The following is a 19,565-nucleotide window of genomic DNA, read 5'->3' as shown; positions in this document are numbered from 1 at the left end:
CAGGTGACCATGAATGATATCACTCTCCTGAGGATAACACAGAGAGATAAAGAACGGATGTTGTTTGAATGCCAGCAAACATACACTGCAATGCTTTGTTCTACAATGATTCCCGAGTACGTGCTACTGGCCTGGTGTGGTAAAGTGTCCTACCATGGTAGACGGAATAAGGCTGCCGTCCCCAGAAACCTTTTACAAAGGCTTTGGGAGTACATCCAGGAGAGCCGCAAATGCCAGGGCAAATTAATCCTTAAACATGCTTGCTTTTAAACCATGTATAGTATTTTTAAAAGGTACACTCACCAGAGATCCCTTCTTCGCCTGGCGGGTCCGGGAGGCAGCCTTGGGTGGGTTCGGGGGGTACTGGCTCCAGGTCCAGGGTGAGAAACAGTTCCTGGCTGTCAGGAAAACCGGTTTCTCTGCTTGCTTGCTGTGAGCTATCTACAACTTCATCATCGTCATCTTCCTTGTCCCCAAAACCTGCTTCTGTGTTGCCTCCATCTCCATTGAAGGAGTCAAACAACATGGCTGGGGTAGTGGTGGCTGAACCCCCTAAAATGGCATGCAGCTCATCATAGAAGCGGCATGTTTGAGGCTCTGACACGGAGCGGCCGTTTGCTTCTCTGGTTTTCTGGTAGGCTTGCCTCTGCGCCTTAAGTTTCACGCGGCACTGCTTCGGGTCCCTGTTATGGCCTCTGTCCTTCATGCCCTGGGAGATTTTGACAAATGTTTTGGCATTTCGAAAACTGGAACGGAGTTCTGATAGCACGGATTCCTCTCCCCATACAGCGATCAGATCCCGTACCTCCCGTTCGGTCCATGCTGGAGCTCTTTTGTGATTTTGGGACTCCATTATGGTCACCTCTGCTGATGAGCTCTGCACTCACCTGCAGCTTGCCACGCTGGCCAAACTTTTGAAATTCAAAAGTTCGCGGGCCTTTTCCTGTCTACCTGGCCAGTGCATCTGAGTTGAGAGTGCTGTGCAGAGCGGTCACATGGAGCGCTCTGGGATAGCTCCCGGAGGCCAATACCGTCTAATTGCGTCCACAGTACCCCAAATTCGACCCGGCAAGGCCGATTTCAGTGCTAATCCCCTTGTCGGGGGTGGAGTAAGGAAATCGATTTTAAGAGCCCTTTAAGTCAAAAAAAAAAGGGCTTCATCATGTGGACGGGTGCAGGGTTAAATCGATTTAACGCTGCTAAATTCGACCTCAACTCCTAGTGTAGACCAGGGCTTAAGGTTCCCTGACAAATGGCTATTATATTGCTGTTTAGTGGTGCTTTCCATTGTTAAACAGCTATTGCATTCTACCTCAAAGGTAGCTGCATTTCAACAATGGATGAAGAGTTTCCTGTATAAGTGTATTAAAGGGTCAGATTGTCAGCTCCTGTAAATCAGTTCCATTTACTTCAGTATGTATAGTAGCTGAGATTCTGGCCCAAATTGTTTTGGAATGAAATAAGTTTAATAAACGAAGGAGATCACTGTTTATTATGAACATTTCATTTTGGATGGTTAGAGAGCTCCCTCTTCTACCTGTTGTATAATGTTGCATATGCTATAAAAGAAGAAGTTTCACCATTGTTCAGATTTTTCCAGAGGTCAATACAGTCAGTTTGGAACAGTATCCTCTTCTGGTGGGTTTTTGTTTTTTTTTGTTTTGTTCTTTTGTGCTATGATCAGTTTAACTTTTTTATTAATGCCTGTAAAAAGAAAAGTTGGAAAAACTGGGCATGTTTAGTCTAGAGAAGATAAAAGGTAGGAAGGAGACATCAGTCTTCGAGTATGTGAAAGATTGCTATAAAGAGGATGTTGATCACTTGTTCTCCATGTCCATCAAGGTTAGGAAAAGAAGTAATTGGCTAAGTTTACAGTAAGAGAAATTCAGGTTAGATATAAAGAAAAATTTTGTAACTATAAGGAAAATGTACTCATAGAATATTAGGGTTGGAAGGGACCTCAGGAGGTCATTTTGTTCAACCCCCTGCTCAAAGCAGGACCAATCCCCAACTAAATCATCCCAGCCAGGGCTTTGTCAAGCCTGACCTTAAAAACCTCAAAGGAAGGAGATTCCACCACCTCTCTAGGTAATGCATTCCAGTGCTTCACCACCCTCTTAGTGAAAAAGTTTTTCCTTATATCCAACCTAAACCTCCCGCACTGCAACTTGAGACCATTACTCCTCATTCTGTCATCTGCTACTACTGAGAACAGTCTAGATTTATCCTCTTTGGAAACCCCTTTCAGGTAGTTGAAAGCAGCTATCAAATCCCCCCTCATTCGTCTCTTCTGCAGACTAAATAATCCCAGTTCCCTCAGCCTTTCCTCATAAGTCATGTGCTCCAGCGCTCATATCATTTTTGTTGCCTTCCGCTGGACTCTTTCCAATTTTTCCACATCCTTCTTGTAGCGTGGGGCCCCAAACTGGACACGCTACTCCAGATGAGGCCTCACCAATGTCGAATAGAGGGGAATGATCACGTCCCTCGATCTGCTGGCAATACCCCTACTTATACAGCCCAAAATGCCGTTAGCCTTCTTGGCAACAAGGGCACACTGTTGACTCATATCCAGCTTCTCGTCCACCGTAACCCATAGGTCCTTTTCTGCAGAACTGCTGCCTAGCCACTCGGTCCCTAGTCTGTAGCAGTGCATGGGATTCTTCTGTCCTAAGTGCAGGACTCTACACTTGTCCTTGTTGAACCTCATCAGATTTCTTTTGGCCCAATCCTCTAATTTGTCTAGGTCCCTCTGTATCCTATCCCTACCCTCCAGTATATCTACCACTCCTCCCAGTTTAGTGTCATCTGCAAACTTACTGAGGGTGCAATCCATGCCATCCACCAGATCATTAATGAAGATATTGAACAAAACCAGCCACAGCACCGACCTTTGGGGCACTCCACTTGATACTGGCTGCCAACTAGACATGGAGCCATTGATCACAACCCCTTGAGTCCGATGATCTAGCCAGCTTTCTATCCACCTTATAGTCCATTCATCCAGCCCATACTTCTTTAACTTGCTGGCAAAAATACTGTGGGAGACCATATCAAAAGCTTTGCTAAAATCAAGGAATAACATGTCCACTGCTTTCCCCTCATCCACAGAGCCAGTTATCTCATCATAGAAGGCAATTAGGCTAGTCAGGTTTGACTTGCCTTGGTGAATCCATGCTGACTGTTCCTGATCACTTTCCTCTCCTCTAAGTGCTTCAAAATTGATTTCTTGAGGGCCTGCTCCATGATTTTTCCAGGCACGCACCTTTGGAGTGTCTCTCCCTCCCCCCCCCCCCCCCCCGCCAGCTCAGTGTAGAACCACAGTTGTCACTACCTCAGTTCCCCTTAGCATGCTTTCTGTAAATGCAGTGAGACTTATATGTATATTGAATGGTGCTCTTTCAGCGGTCTAGTTTATCTAATCGAAAGGTGGAACATGTTTCTGCAAATAAGCCTCCACCTCAGCATCTTAGCTGGGGGTAGGGGGGCAGAGGGTGATGGGGGGAAAGGGCAGAGTTAGCCTTAGTCAGTCAACCCAATTTAAGTTTATCTGTGTCCTCCACCAGACTCTTGCAAGTGGGGCCCTTTTGACCCAGGGCCTCTTGTTATCAGCTGAGGAATGGTTCTTCCTCTGGGTTCAGGGTACCCAGAGAGTTTAAACCCCAGAAACCCTTCTCTGGAGCAGCATATAATTCCTTTGTGATCTGGAGTTCTTACTGTTGAGGTCCTCCCACTGGGACCAGGTTTTGCTAGGGCTTGGCATTCACAGGTCTTCCTTTTCCTTTCCTGCAAGTAGCACTCTTCCCTGGTTTCCTTTCCTAGTGAGGCTCCATCACCCTGGGAAGCCCTCTGCTTTGAAGCATTTCTCTGAGCTCTAATTTCCTTTCTGAGCCATCATAACTCTTCATAAGGCCATGTTCTTTAACTAGTTAATTGTCACCCAGCTAGTTAAAGAATTATCTCTTCCCCAGGTAGATCTGTGTTTGCTCATTCTCCTTATTGGAGTCCACAGTTAAGATGGGTGCCTGACCACCCCCGTCCCTTAAGGGGCAGCCCCCATGATAGATAGATAAGCATTGGAACAGGTTATCTGGAGAAGTTGAGGAATTCCTGTCATTAGACGTTTTTAAGAACAGGCTAGACACATACCTATCAGGGATGGTCTTGATATACTAAACCCTGCCTCAGTGTAGGGGGATGGACTAAATGACCTCTTGAGATCCCTTTCTCCCTTACATTTCTGTGACTCTGTGAACAATCTGGTATACATATACAAATTCTGTGCAAAACAGAGATGCTTCCCTTTATTTTAAGCTCCAGATGGATATTTCAAAGTTATCTTCTGTTGTTTTACTAAGGCACTGGGTATTATTTAGTCTTCCGAGTATTCTGGTGTCCATCAGTCAGTGTCCTAGATCTCTCATGCCTTTGAGAGTCAATGTTTTAACAGTTTAGCCAGTTATACAGGAAGAACGGTTGAAAACCCAGGCATAACCATTTCGACCTCTGTTTTTTTCCCCTTCAACCCTCTTTGCCCAGCTGTAATCACAATGAAGGGAGAGGTGAAACATTCATCATTTGTGGCAGCAGGAGACCATTCTCCAAAGATTACATTCGATTTTTTGGTAACTGGCTCTCTTAATTCTCCATTAAATTAAGCGTGATGGCATCCCTGATGTGGCACTTCCTTGGTTTCCATTATTTTATTACACAAACTAGCCTTCTTTCAATATGGATTTCAATGTTAACTCACTATAGTATTTGTGAGTCTTCAGTATCCTTTCACTCTATTAATACTAGAACACTTTATTTGCGTACTAGCCACTGACCAGTAGAGGGTAGTCTATTCATATGTAAGCAAATAACCTTTTTCAGTGTTCTTCACATTTTGTCATATTGTACAGTACACTGTTCTGGAATCTTTTAACTAGACAGTTATTTAATCTCTTCTGATTGGTTACATATAGGCACTAGGGTCTCAATGTAATTATATAATTATCTGAAAAGTAAATCATCTACTCTGATGATAATCCCCCATATTTTACTTACTATTCTGTAAAATTATCATTAGCTTTAATATACTGGCACAGAATCTTTTGGTATATTGACCACTAATGAAAAAATAGTGTTTTTATCATCCTTGCAACAGAAGTCTACAAAGACTCATATTCATATAATAGCCTGCAGACTTTTATATATTATCTCATTTTAAAGCTTTCATAATACACTTTATGGCTTCAGTAGGTTGTTACTACCACCACCACCACCGCAGCATATTAAAGGGGCACACAGTCAACTTGAACGTCACATTTCTGTCTGCACACTTTTGTCTACTATTGGTAAAGTAAAACCCAAGATTAGTATAACTGAAAAGTTAATGCAAAGAAAATGTTTCTCTCTTTTTCACTTTTAAATTGTACATTTGGTGACATTTTTTGTATAGCTGATTTCATTGTTTTGTTGGTCAGTTGTTTGTCCTATCTCACATACTAGTTTGATGGCAGTACTCTCATGCAGCTCTGTGGCAGGGAGACATGCTCTTTCCTAGGCCTTTTAAGAGGATGTTTACTTGCAACAGCAGCAGAGTTTGGGTCCAGAAGAGTGAGTGAGGCGTTTTCCCAGAGACCTGTCACATTATTCTGTGGTTAATAGCAATCTGTGGACAGTGGGAGTCCCTGGAACCCTAGCAGAGTTTGGGCACCCTGTTCTTCCTCCCCTATAATCCTGAATCTGGCTGGTAGCAATGGGAGCATGGAAGTGGAGCAGCTGAGCCTCTTTCTTCCCTGCACCAGGTTAGGGAGCAACAGCAGCCAGGGAAGGGGTTGTGAAGCCCTCTTCTCTTCTTGGATCTTTGGAGACTAAAGGAAGAAGAGGTCCTTGACTTATTGGGTCTCCAGTACAGGTCCTGGAGTAGTTTAGAAGTTGGTAGGTCATACTTTGATGCTGTTGCTGAAGATGCTGGCCAACAGACAGGTATATGAATGGAAGGGCAAGAGGGGGCTCTTGGTCGCACCCACTCTCCCTTGCTGTAAAGACTCTTCAGAACGTCAGCAGGGAAATAGGAGCATCTTTATACAACTTTAAAAATAAATTTAAAATACATATATTCTAGTATTTAAAGGGTGATATTTCAGAAATGTGAATTTCTTAAAATTAGAGAATTTTAAAAAAATGTCAAGTTGAGTGTCCTGTTAAGGTACAGCAGATGTTTTAAAACCAGCACAATTTATGTAAGTATATAACAGTATATTAAAATGAATTCAAGTTACTTTACTGTTATTGTTCTTATACTTGAAAGAGCGAAAAGAAGCTATGATAATGTAAATAAAAAAATAATCCACAGACCTAGTAGTCCCAGAAATTGTATTATTTATAATTTGATTTATTTAAGATTGACTTTCTGTACTAGCTCCAGATTGGTTCTGATAAGACTTTCCTACATTATGAAAATTACCCATTGCTGACAATGGGTGTCAGTAACAAGTGCAGCTAAATCAAAGTTGGAGCACAGTTTAACTGCAAGCGTAGGCAAGGACAGATTGTGTTTAAGTCCTTTTCAGAAGGAAACATGATGTGTCCAGGTCTAGACTTGTAACTAAATTCTGTTCCAGTGCGAGTTAAGCTGCACCACTGCTAACAACTCTAGCAAGCAGGGAGTAATTTTTTTGTAGACAAGGCTATCATGGCTCCCTGTGATGCTGTGCTAGCTATTTCCTTTAGCCATTCTGAGTAGCCAGAAACCAGTGATAATCCATTTAAATATGATCAAATTTTAAAAGTGCTATCTGTTACAACTATGACTGGTTTTTAACAGACTGGAAATGCAGGTTTTCATAGGAGAGACCTGGATGACTTTTGTAAAACTGTGGCGAGACTGTCAGATGAAAGTACAATAGATTTGATAACTACACCTTGATTGTGCAAGGACAACATAGGTGGACTTGAACTCTCTACACATGCTGACAGAGTCTCCCCACATGGTTTTCCTTGCAAGATCTGGGCCTTAGCCTCTGCAGCATTTACTGTTTACTTAATCCAGGGCCTTTCACCAATCTTAATCATAGCCATGTTACCAACCCTCTCGATTTAATCATGAATCTCATGGGTTTTACTTAAAGCCCAGTTCCTGGAATCCTGTGATTACATGAGAATCTCTGGTTTTATTTTTTAAAAAATACGTTCCTAGACCTCATGATTGTGGAGAAAAGTTTGGAATTGTGACCTGAGTGCACCCTGAAAGCTTAGGAAGCAAAGAAAAAGAGTCCCAAATTTATTATTTTTTAAGTACAGAGTCGCACACTCTGTTGCTTATGGTAGGCTGAGCTGTACGCCCAATGAGAGAGACCCGCATATTGAGCTGTGGCCCTGATTTTCCTCTCATATCAATGGGAATCAGCCTTACAGACAAGACCGACAGACAGACAAATGCCATCAAGTTGAGTGTAGGGCCTTGCTTCACTCTGCCAAAAAAAACTCATGGATTTTTAAACTATTACGGCTCTTTGGCTCCTAGTTCATGATATTTGAACTTTGGGAGTTGGGCAATACTAACAGTTCAGACTTTTACTAAGTAAATGATAGATATAAGGAGGAGGGAAAGGCTGTAACTTGTTTCCAGTATCTCATCTGAGAGTTACAGTTTCTTGTAAAAATCAGCAAAAAGTGGGTGGCTGAATTCAGTATAGTCTCTCAAGTTGAGCCATTTGTAGATGAGTTCAGCTAAGCAAGCCTTTCTTGTAAAGTGTTTTATGAAGTCTTCTATAATTTGAGCAGAACACTTCTTGTGCTCTCAAATGAATGTAGAAGAAAGAGTGAGACAGGTACATGATATCTGTTCAGAAGGTATTGGATTTCTGCCATTTTCCCATTAAGTACTAGCTCTTTAATGCTTGACCCCAGAGTCAGGTAGGATTGAGTTAAATATATTTGTGTTCTATTGATAATGTCTTATTATTCCTCAAGGCTGAGCAGGAAATTCCCTAGGCTAGAAACAAGTACAGTAACTCCTCACTTAACGTTGTAGTTATGTTCCTGAAAAAAGCGACTTTAAGCAAAATGATGTTAAGCAAATTCAGTTTCCCCATAAGAATTAATGTAAAGAGGTGGGGGGGGGGGTTTCCAGTGAAATTTTTTTCACCAGACAAAAGACTATATTATATATATGTACACATGGTATAAGTTTTAAACAAACAATTTAATACTGTACACAGCAGTGATGATTGTGAAGCTTGGTTGAGATGGTGGAGTCAGAAGGTGGGATATTTCCCAGGGAATGCCTTACTGCTAAATGATGAACTAGCACTCAGCTGAGCCCTCAAGGGTTAACATGTTGTTAATGTAGCCTCACACTCTACAAGGCAGCATGAATGGAGGGAGGGGAGATAGCATGGCAGACAGACACACACTGTGTGTGTGTGTGTGTGAGAGAGACAGACAGACAGACGCACGCATTGCCCCTTTAAGTACACTGACCCAGATCAGGAAGTTGAGACAGCAGGCTCTGTCCTGAGCCCTGTCGTGTGTCGTCCCCCCTCAGCCCCCCCCCCCGCTCTATGGAAATGGGGTAAGGGGGGAGCGGGACACCCTGATATTAGCCCCCTTCCCCCCACACACACACAGCGAGCAGGAGGCTCCCCGGAACAGCTCCGAGGCAGAGGACAGGAGCAGCACATGGCAGTGGCGGGAGGGACAGCTGAACTGCTGGCAGGTTCGCACAGGGAACTTAGAGGAACGGGGAGCTGATGGGGGGGCTGCTGGTCCGCCCTGGTTCCAAGCCCCCACCAGCTAGCTGCAGCAGGCTGCTCTTTCTGCAAGCAGTGGACAAAGCAAGCGGCTGCCAAACAACGTTATGAGGGAGTATTGTGCAACTTTAAACGAGCATGTTCCCTAATTGATCAGCAACGAAACAACATTAACTGGGACAACTTTAAGTGAGGAGTTACTGTACTGTATAATTAAGCCCCCTCATTTTCAGTTTAAACCAATTTTTATCAAAAAAAATCTCAGGTTTTATAATAAGTATTCATTTTTTTCTGATTTTCACCCTACTTTTATATCATTCAAATATATAAAAAATAACTTGTTTTGTTTGGAAAATACAATACATTGCATGAGATATATGTGTTACGATAATACATTAGTTTGTGGGTATATGCAAAGCTGCCTATTGAAGCAAGGCTAAGTATTAGTCTAGAAGACACAATAAACAAACTCTGAAGTGCATACACATCTGAACATACTGATGAATCTCACACTCACCACGTACACATGTCAAGCTGCTAGCAGATAACGGTTTAAAGATCCAAAACACTAAAATGGGAAGAAAACAAAAATCAGTATCAGAATACATTTCAGAACACAAGGAAGTATTTTTGAAAGTTTAAAAACAAAAACAAAAAAAAAAAAGGAGAAAAGGATGAAGTTGAGTGTATGCGCTGCAAATGGTGCGACCCAATTATGAAATGTAAATATTTATAGGCTAACAGTTCTAAGTCTACAACAGTAAACTGTATATTCAAGTGAAAAGTTTATTTGGGAATTACAGATATATTATATTCTTAAACTCAGAGGTGGCATTGTGTTTTGAGTTCTGTTTTAGTTTGGCAGCAAACCACATTGAACTCCCTACTGAATACTTTTTCCCTGTCCTTCCATCCACCAAAATAAACCCCGGCATTTACCCATAGAAAGTATTAATAGTTTTTTGCATCGATTTTTACCTGTTTTTGTTGTTGTAGTAATAAACACCGATAAATTCCTGTGAAAAATTAAATAAAATAAAAACTGAAAATGAAGAGCTCTGTGTATAACAGCTTGTTATATAGTGTACTACTGAAAACATGGTCTGATCTCAGAGGTGAAAGAGGCCATGTATCATAAGAAGGAAAAAAAGAGAAACAAAGAGCAGACATGACTATATTTCATAGAGCAACATCGTCTATAGGAAAATTCAGCAAAGGTGAACCATGTGGAAAAAGCACATCCTGGGGATAGACACAGTGTATTCTGAGGCTGCTCATTTCTTAGGCAGGTTTAACGATTGCTCTTGTATAATTCATGGGATTAGGAATGCCTTATAAAATCCCTGGGGAATTTGTTGGAAAGTACTAGAAATAATCTTGATAGGGAGGATGGAGTACATTGAACAAGTATATGAACCTATGGAGAGGAAGAGAAAGTCCTATGGTCATGCTTGTTGCATTCCTTCCCCAAACAATTTTGAGAGCTATGTAAATGGCTTGAATGTATCCCATTTTTCTGAGTATAATTGTTATTACTCATTGAATAAAATGGGATTGGAATAAAGCAATAATAAGTTGTGCAAAGGCTTTTAAAACCTACTGGGGAGCCATCGATGACTGGATCTTTCCCAGAGGGAATAACAGTGGTGATTTGGGCCCAAAATATTAACCTATCCAGTATTTCTTATCAAGCTTGAATAATTTGACAGAAGGTAGGATCCTCCTCAAACAGATCCCATTTCTGAGCAGAGAAAGCACTCTCAGCTTGGTGTAAAAATTGATTATAGTACTAAATTTGTTGGAGATCACTGGTTACATCACCCTGATTCTGCAGTTCATTGTGTGTGGGAGTATTGCTGTGCCCATGTGAACCCCCATTGACTTCAGTGGAACTCTATATGGGCACTGCAGTCTGCTCACATACAATGAATTTTAAAATTGGGGCCTTAGATGGCCCTCTTGCTTTATTTGTGCGGAAGGAATATCCGTCTTGGCCTGACTTTTTTTTTTTTTTTCCCCCTCCCCAAAACATGAAGAAAATTGCTCAGTTATTTGAGTTTCATGGAAGTTAAAACTGTCTCCAAATAAATCTTCTGAATTTTATGTACTAATAACTCAACTACAACTTGACTTAAAACATTTTAGGAGGAACTGATTACCCTTATCTTTAGGTTGTCCAACACTTTCCATTATAAAATAATTCTGTGACCTGTTACGAGGAGATTTCACACCTCTGTTGTTTACAGCAGGCCTTTGAAATTTTGCAAAAAAAAAAAAAAAAAAAAAACCCTCAAACTAGGGTCTTTTTTTTTTTTTGTCCCATGAAATTCTGTTTGTTTGTTTTTTTGTGGGGTTTTTGTTTGTTTGTTTGTTTGTTTAAAAAACCTTGATGGGCATTTCTTAAATAACAATAACTCATAATTTTGGCATCTCAGTAGCTATAGCTGTTTATCCAGATCATGGGTACCAGCATGGGAAGAAGCAGCTTTCACAGAGCTGTTACTTACCTCAGCCTGTATTGTTCACCTGTATGGGTGATGAGTGCACTCTGCCCCAAAGTACCAGCGAGTGTTACTGTCATCATTCTGTGGAAAGTATGCTGTGCCAAGTATAGATCTGGTTCAGAGTATTTCCTAGGAGCCAGGGGGAAACCGGAAGGCACATTATGTTTCTGAGCATCAATTTCTGTCTCCTCCTTCAGGGATAGCACAGTTATGAGCTGCACGTAGCTTGGGGCTTGGAGCAAAGCCACAACTGAGTCCATAGGAAGTGCGGTATGCCATCCTCCCCCACCGCCCGCTCTAATAAAAGCCAACATAAAAAACTCTTGGAAGTCTTGCTCAATTTCAGGCAGCTGAGGATGAAAAATTTCATAATTATTATGTAAAAACCTTTAAAATAATAGTTTGTGTATTGGAACAACCTTAGCTAGTTCCCGTCAACAATTGTAACAAAGTTTGGAGCACAGTCAAATATAATTTAAATATCTTAATTTGGATTAGAGCGTTGCATTTTTACTGCTTACTCCTCTGTGTAACAGTTGCTTTATGCATATCCTCTATGCTCTGCATTTCTGTGCACCCAATCAACTGGGTTAACCATTAATCTGCTTCATTGCATATATAGTCTGTTATAGTCCTCCGCTGTAATCTTTTATCTAAATTATACAGATTAGGTTCACTTAATCTTTCTTCAAAAATCACACTGTAATACTTTTATAATTTTGTTTACCCATCTGCAGAGTCTCTCGTTTTTGTCTTTTTTTGTTAGCAAGTTGCTCTAAACGGTACCCAAGTACTTCTGAGTGCCAAGGAGTATGTATAGTTTCATATCATAGTGTGTGTTTTAAATTTAATGGTGAAGTTGATTGATTGATTGATTGTACTATGGTACAAGAGTACATTCATCAAATCCACATAGTTGTAGTATTTACTGAATTCATGTTTGTAATGAGACCCTAAAACCACCAGAGAGAGCTTTTTTTCTGCCAGTTTAATCTCTAAAATCCTGTAATAGAAGAAAAAAGATCCTTTGTACAACATATCTGTGCAGTTAATGTTGTTCATATGTTACATGAGTGAAATTCATTTTGTCTTACTAGAGGTCCTGGAGAATGCAAGTTCCCAGACAGGTATACCAGCTGCACAGAGAGGTGAGTTCACTTAATTTAGCCATAAGCCAGAACAGGGTGGACATTCCTGGGCCACTGGTCCACACTTTGCATTTGTCTTCATTCACCCAGGAAGTGTTTACCAGTTGCCTAGGAATGCGTGCTCTGCTATGGCTTATTGATATCAGAATGTGTTTTTTAAAAAAATCACAAGAGATAGTTGAGATTATTTGCACTAATTAAGAGAGTCTTTCCTGCATATAACTATATCTGCCAGAGAAGTAGTTCCTCAGAGAAAAGTTTTGTTATTTAATTCGTTTTGGCTTACTTTAATGTTAATTTGTACTCCTTTGTTTTTACAGAGTAATGTGCAAAAGATCGGTTATTAAAAGGTCCTTGGATGCTTGCCAAACTGTTCTCAAGACCAGTTTCAGGGGTACTAACCTAAAAACAAGACAGTGTCATAGCAGAAAAACAACCCTTCAGTTTTAAATGTAAAAATGCTTTTTTGGGAGAAAAGTAATGTTTCAAAAGGAAAATACTTGCACATTAAAAATTGAGAGGTTGTTCCAACTCATGACTTTTACCCTAACCCACACCATGTTTTCAGGCTGAAGGCAGGGGAAGTGATTGATAGTTACATCCAGGAACTTTAAATTCATGGTCAACAGCTCCTTGTGAAAAAAAGAATAGGAATACAAATTGAGATTAAATAGAGCTAAAATAACATTAAGAAACTAAAACTAGTTACTTAAGGTGAAGAAGCTAGAAAAAGGTGTGATGATTTTATTTACACGTTTCCCGTGATGAAGTCACAGTCGGTTTATAGCTGTGACATCATCAGTAATCAGTACATTGCTTTGGACAATATAGGATAGGGCTGTACATTTAACTTTTCCTTTAAACAGACGTGAAAGGGATATTCATTCTTCCTCAGATACAGAAAATTGCTTCATCAAAAGGAGCATTGAGGTGGGCAAGAGACGTCATCCATATTTTTTCTTTGTTTTTTCTTTTGTTTTTCTGTCTGTGTTTTCAGCAACGTCAGTTGATTACAGTTCCTTTGCAGACAGATGCAACAGCTGGATAGAGCTCATTAAACTGAAAGCTCAGACCATAAGGCGTGGATCAATTAAGACAAGTAGGCGGATGTTTCTACCACTTTATGATAATCTGAGACATATCTCTGATTTCCCAGTGGTGGAGGGTGGAGTTTCCTACCCAGTAGTGGCATTGCAATTCGAAAGCAGAACAAATATCCGAGCGCAAAAACTGCAGATGCTCTCTAGTGTCTGTTTCAAAATAAATTAATTTAGGAATTATGAGTTAGTAGTTTAAATGCAGAATGCAATCTTTTTATTCAAGTTGTCAATTACTAAAAAAACAGTTACCAATAAAGTATATAGCTATAAATAGGCATGTTAATTGTATATCATATATGCATACACTTTGTGGGTGTAGGTGTATGTATAAACTTGGAAAAAAATTTGTGAGAAACAGGTAGCAATCACGTAGGTGACAGTCAAACCAATTATCACTAAATTAGCAATTTGTGAGTTATTCTTCAGTAGTTCTTTGGTCGAAGATCTGTCTGTTTTACTTAAATTAGTCAAGATTAAGGTTATCTGAAAGTTGACAATGAAGAATATGTTAATGGAAAATGCTGCACTGGGGAAACATGACAACTTTCACACTCTTCCTGTAATAATTTGTTCCTCCAACAGATATTTATTTCAAAATGTTGGCACCTTTTTTCCTTTACCTTCACTGATAACTGATTGTTGTATGTGCAGCTGCTGGCCTCAATATTTTCTTTTGCAGGAATGCCACTCTTCCAAATAAATTCCATTGCAGCTTTTTGTCTTTTTGCATGCATTGCATGATAATTTCCTTTCTTTCATGACATGGCTGAACATCACAGGCAGCTGAATATAATCACCAAGCTATTTGGAAACCATAAAGAAGAGTTGTTTTGTTTTAAGAACAAGTCACTGATCATACTAAATAGTTACTTCCTTTTCTTTTCCACCTTTTTTAGCTGCTTCTCTTGACAAAGCAAGTCCACTGGCTGAGGGACACTTGCGTCACCGTTCTGTTCCATCATGCACCAATTCTACTGTCTCGGTTGTTAAGATGACACCTCTTTCTTTTATCCCTGGGGCAAAAATAACCAAGTATCTTGGGATAATCAACATGTTTTTTATTCGAGAAACCACTTCTTTACGTGAGGTGAGCTGCATATTAGGACTTTGCACTTTTTTGTGAATTGATAATAACAAAGCTAAATGAGTTTACTGTCTGAATTAACTGTATGGCACAGGAAGAGAGCTGACTTTTCACAACTTAGGCACTGTGTGCTAAGTGAGTGGGAGTCACATAAAGGTGATCCACTTATTTGTTGTTCCTCTCACGTTATAAAAAGGGCTGCTTCATTTGCTTACTCTTCAAATTGGTAGGAAGAAGTGTTACTCACCCATGTAGCCAGTAAAATAGCATTACATGGTCAGGGAGCTTACCACTGGGTCCATTATCATTGGTGGCCATTTTGGTATAGGCCAAACCCTGCACAGCATCCAGACAAAGTAAAACCAGCAAATGGAAAAATGTCTTTTCATTTCAATGGCTATTGGAGCTCCTTTGGACCCTAAAACTGAGATTTGCTCAAATGCTAAAAACTGATCTTTAGTTAAAGGAAAAGATCAATGGTAGGCTTTCAAAGCATGTATGGCTTTTGTGGTTCCTTACTCAGTCTTTTATGCAAGGATTCACAAATTACATATGGCCATTTGAACAAGCAGCTTTCCAAGCCTTCCCAGCCACATACATCTGAGCTGGTTCAGGAATGCCGTAAACGTTTGAAAAGCCTGCCACTGTGTATAACCAGTGGAAGCAGCTTACTGTTAGTGCTATCCTGTAGAACAGAGGTGAGGAAACTATGGCCTGTGGGCCACATCTGGCCCCCGGGACCCTCCTGCCAGGCCCCTGCCCCGCTGTTCCCCCCCCCCTGCAGCCTCAGCTCATGGCGCAATGCTCTGGGTGGCGGGGCTGCGAGCTCCTGGGGCAGCGCAGCTGCAGAGCCCGGCCTGTCCCAGTGCTCTGTGCTGCGTGGTGCGTGGCTGGCTCCAGCTGAGCGGCATGGCTGCAGCCCCGCCAGTCACTGGTGCTCCAGGCAGCGCAGTAAGGGGAGGTGGGGATGGACAGAGGGCAGAGGAGTTCAGGGAGGGTGGTGGTCAGGGGGCGGGGGTGTGGATAGGGGCGGTCAGAGGGCAGGGAACGGGGGGTTGAATGGGAGCAGGGGTCCCAGGGGGACAGTCAGGAAGGAGGGGGGGTTGGATGGGGTGGCGGGGGACAGTCAGGGGCAAGGGTTCCGGGGGCAGTCAGGGTACAGGGAGAAGTGGTGGTTGGATGGGGCAGGGTTCCCGACCGGGGGGCGGGGCATCAGGGAACGGGGGGGGGGTTGCATGGGGCAGGAGTCCCGGGGGGGCCGGTGGGGGCTGGGCCACGCCTGGCTATTTGGGGAGGCACAGCCTCCTCTAACCAGCCCTCCATACAATTTCTGAAACCCAATGCGGCCCTCAGGCCAAAAAGTTTGCTCGCCCCTACTGTAGAAGCTTTGGACAGCCAAACATCACATTTGAATCTTGCAAATTATGGCCTTGTAATTTACATATCTTTAAAATTTAATTGAAAACTACATGTCATTTTTCAAAGTGATGTATGATGTAACTTAATCTGTCACCCTAGGGTCTTAATTTCTCTGTGCTTCAGTTTCCCCACCTGTATTCTTCAGGACAAGGATCCTTTTTTTACTCTGTTTGCACAGTGCCTAATACAACATTGTCCTCGGATGGAATGTAATACAGTTAGATAATCATAATATCTAAAAATGGTTGCAAATTATATCCACTCTTGGAAATTATTCTGAGCATATGTATAGTATTTTCTGTTTATTATTTATTATGATGGTTTGGCAGTTCCTTTATGGAATATTGAGTAGTCCAAGGCCCTTTAACCCTTTCAGAGGTGTTTGCAAAATTCTTTGTTTCAAAAAGTGAAGGGTGCCATACATCTGACTTATCCTGTGTGTTTTAGATACTGCAGTCTACATGCAGATAAACAAAATCTTTTCCTTTCTCTTTGTATCATTAGATTATTATGCCTACTTACTTGGATCATTATTCTATTGATCTTTTTGCACTGATGCGGTAATCTGTGTAGATTTAGATTTTGACAGGATATGTCTTATGCAGATGATAAACTGGTGTCCATATACTGCAGTTGACTTTCTTTAGGCTGTGTGCATGGAAATATTGTGGAACAATAAAAATAATTTTGGCCTTTTATCAATTAATCATCATATATATTTCCTGTTTTCTGGCTCCTAGCCTCTTTACTCATCTATAGTAACTTGGGGCGGTCAAAACTTGTCATTCAGGTTTCTAAGATTAGCTGTGCCCCTTTTGCTGCCTGCCAGCGGTGCAGACACAGGGGAAGTCAGTGTTCCTGCCTTTCATCTTCCATTCCTAGCTTTTGCAGCTATTTTGGCTCAAGCACTACTGACTTCAGTTTCTTTCCTCAGTCCTTTCTGTCTTCCTTCAAAGTGGCTGTTAGTGGAGACTCTCTTGTCCCCTCAGGAACCATATGTGGAGCAGTACACTTCAGTGTCCTCTCCACTCCTCCTCCCAGTTTAGTTGGCATGGCACAGCAGATAAACAAGCAAAAAAAAAAAAAAAAAAAACAAACTCCACCTTAAGTTTTTCAAAATATGCTCTGCATATGTGAAATCCTGTTGGGGTCAACAGAAGGAAAGCTCTGTCACAACTGTTCTGGCTCAGGGACCTCATTCAGCCAGGGGGTAGAACAGAGAGCACAGCTTCTGTGTCTAGTTTTCCTTCCGCCACATGCAGGAGAGACTGTGGAAAAAGCAGGCTGTCATCAGCAGGCGTTGCACCACTGTGACAAAAACTGGGCTGTAACTGGAGTTCTTTAAGATGATTACACAGATCCACATGACTCCTCTTAGTTCCTGTTTCTTCAGGAATTGGAGTTAGTGGAAAGAATTGAGAGGCTGGCCTTGCCTGCAGCTCCACGTATTATTTCAGATCCGAAAAATCCAGTCCCCTGAAGAGTGTGCCCACAATTCCAAACAGCCAGTTTTCTAGGGGGTCCCAACAAAACTGTGGACTCTGCAGGAGTGTCTTAAGTGTGTGGGTATATTCAGGTGATGATTTTGAAGAATTGCAATTACAGGTAAATAACCTCTTTATTCTTTTCTTGTTTACTCATGTAGCAGGATTTTTTCATTTGTTTTTCAGCAGATGCTCATTCACCCATAAGCAGGTGATGCATAACTCTCAGAACAAGTTCAGTCTTTATATTTTACAGGGAAGTACAATTTTACAGGACAAGATGTTGCTCCTTTAAAATATATACCAATCAGCATTCATTGGAAGGGAATAATTTGAAAGGAGAGAAACATAAGTAAGATATCCAGTGCTATTTAGTGACAGTAACATAAAATCCACTTGTGTCTGTTTTTTCTTTTTAGGAGGGTGGTGTCAGTGGCTTTCTCCATGCTTTCATTGCTGAAGTGTTTGCAATGGTGAGGGCTCACGTTGCGGCTTTAGGGGGGAATGCAGTTGTCTCGTACATAATGAAACAGTGTGTTTTCATGGAGAACCCAAACAAAAATCAGGTAAATTGTGATTGAAATGACAATTTCTCTGACCATTAAAGAACCCGCTGATGTCATATGTAACCAATGTAGGATGAGGTTATTCTAATCAGTCCACATAACTACAAAGAGGAGTAAGTCTGTCTCTCTCTGTCTTTTTTTTTTTTTTTTTAAATATAGTTATGTGGACTTGGAAGAGATCTAGTGGGCATAATTTGACCCAATAGGAGGTTTTTGATTTGTTTGGGTTTTTTTAATTTTTATTTTAGAATTAGAGTTAACATATCAGAATGATATGGCAAGAACCTAGGTGAATGAATGTCATTGATTTTCATTAAAATATGCTCCATAAAGGATATATTTAACTATTTAAAAATTCTCTCTCCTTGCAGGCACAGTGTCTAATAAATGTCAGTGGGGATGCAGTGATAGTTGTACGTGAATCTGAATTAGAAATGGTACCGGTGCAACCATCTGCTGCAGTCTCTCAACCTGCCAGTGCTGGAGGAGATGTCACGACATGAAGCCAGAAGACATGGAATGGCTCTGCCCAAAGTAAAAAGATCTCTGCACAGTGTGGGAATGTATAGCTTTGCCTCTTCAAAAGTCAATAATTCTCGAAAATATTACAATCAGCTAAATCAGAGACAATCGTTAACCTTCGTCCATCAACTTTACATAATAGCAGGGCAGCATTTTATTGGCAAGTACCCTGTAATTTCATTTTTTTAATTACTAGCCCCTGTGAAATCTAGACAGAAGATGAGGCATTGATCTAAAGGAATTCCATGGAGCTCCTGAAATAAAACAGGAACTTACCTGTGTTTTTTCTTTATGTAGTTGTTTGAGAGGGTCAGAACAAATAACTCAAACAGTATCTGAGTCTGATAATGCTTGTTTGTATTAATTTACTCTTTTAGTTAATTTAAGAAACAAACTGGAAGATAATCAAGAAACTGGAATCAGCTGCCTTTGAATGAGGAAGGGATCATGAACTGGTTTAAAAAAATGTTACCAAATAAGCAATCGATCTGAAATTAAGTCTGTGAAGAGCTTTAGCTCATGGAACTTTGAGAGGAAAAAAGCACCAGAAATGACTGTCTGAATTTAACAGCATGCTAAAGTGTTTTTCAGCTGTTTGTGAACAAGTGCATATTTTTATTGTACAACATATTTTTTTATTTTAAATGTTCGATATTGTTGCTGCATTGTAAGCATAACTATAGTAAAACAAATTATTGTATCTGGTTCAGGTATAAGTTCATTTCAATATTAACATTTGTACAATCCTTTCCAAAAAAAAAAAAAAAAAGTCTGCAAAATATTGTCTTAAACTACTGAAGTCCAGTTTTTTAGGGCATGATCTTGCAATATTGATACAGACAAAATCTGAGAGACAGTCACCTGCATATATGGAGGCAGAATCAGGCCCTCTGTATTTTGCTATCTGGAAATGTCTGGCTAACTTGGATAAAAGAACAATTAAAGTATTTTTATGACATTAACTTCTGCAAGTCAGGTTTCCTTTCAAATACTATAA

At 40.8% G+C, this 19,565-nt stretch overlaps 1 protein-coding gene across 11 annotated transcripts in view; it reads left to right on the top strand.

Annotated features, from left to right (window-relative positions):
- Positions 1–19,351, top strand: part of C2CD5 (C2 calcium dependent domain containing 5) — a 128,291-nt gene extending 108,940 nt beyond the window's left edge. For 6 of the 11 annotated variants that reach the window (XM_074937607.1, XM_074937613.1, XM_074937622.1 and 3 more), the window contains 5 exons: positions 12,343–12,393; positions 13,391–13,492; positions 14,390–14,580; positions 17,900–18,046; positions 18,418–19,351. In XM_074937607.1, coding sequence (XP_074793708.1) covers positions 12,343–12,393; positions 13,391–13,492; positions 14,390–14,580; positions 17,900–18,046; positions 18,418–18,549 — 623 coding nt within the window. In that variant the 3' untranslated portion in view covers positions 18,550–19,351. The remainder of the gene's footprint in view (positions 1–12,342; positions 12,394–13,390; positions 13,493–14,389; positions 14,581–17,899; positions 18,047–18,417) is intronic. The other 5 variants (XM_074937660.1, XM_074937680.1, XM_074937671.1 and 2 more) reach the window with 2 other exon arrangements.
- The last annotated feature ends 214 nt before the right edge of the window (positions 19,352–19,565 follow it).

Source organism: Natator depressus, chromosome 1 (assembly GCF_965152275.1).
Source record: "Natator depressus isolate rNatDep1 chromosome 1, rNatDep2.hap1, whole genome shotgun sequence".
In the NCBI taxonomy this organism is placed as follows: domain Eukaryota; kingdom Metazoa; phylum Chordata; order Testudines; family Cheloniidae; genus Natator; species Natator depressus.
Note: the sequence above shows the minus strand (reverse complement) of the source record. Positions and strands in the feature narration are given on the sequence as shown.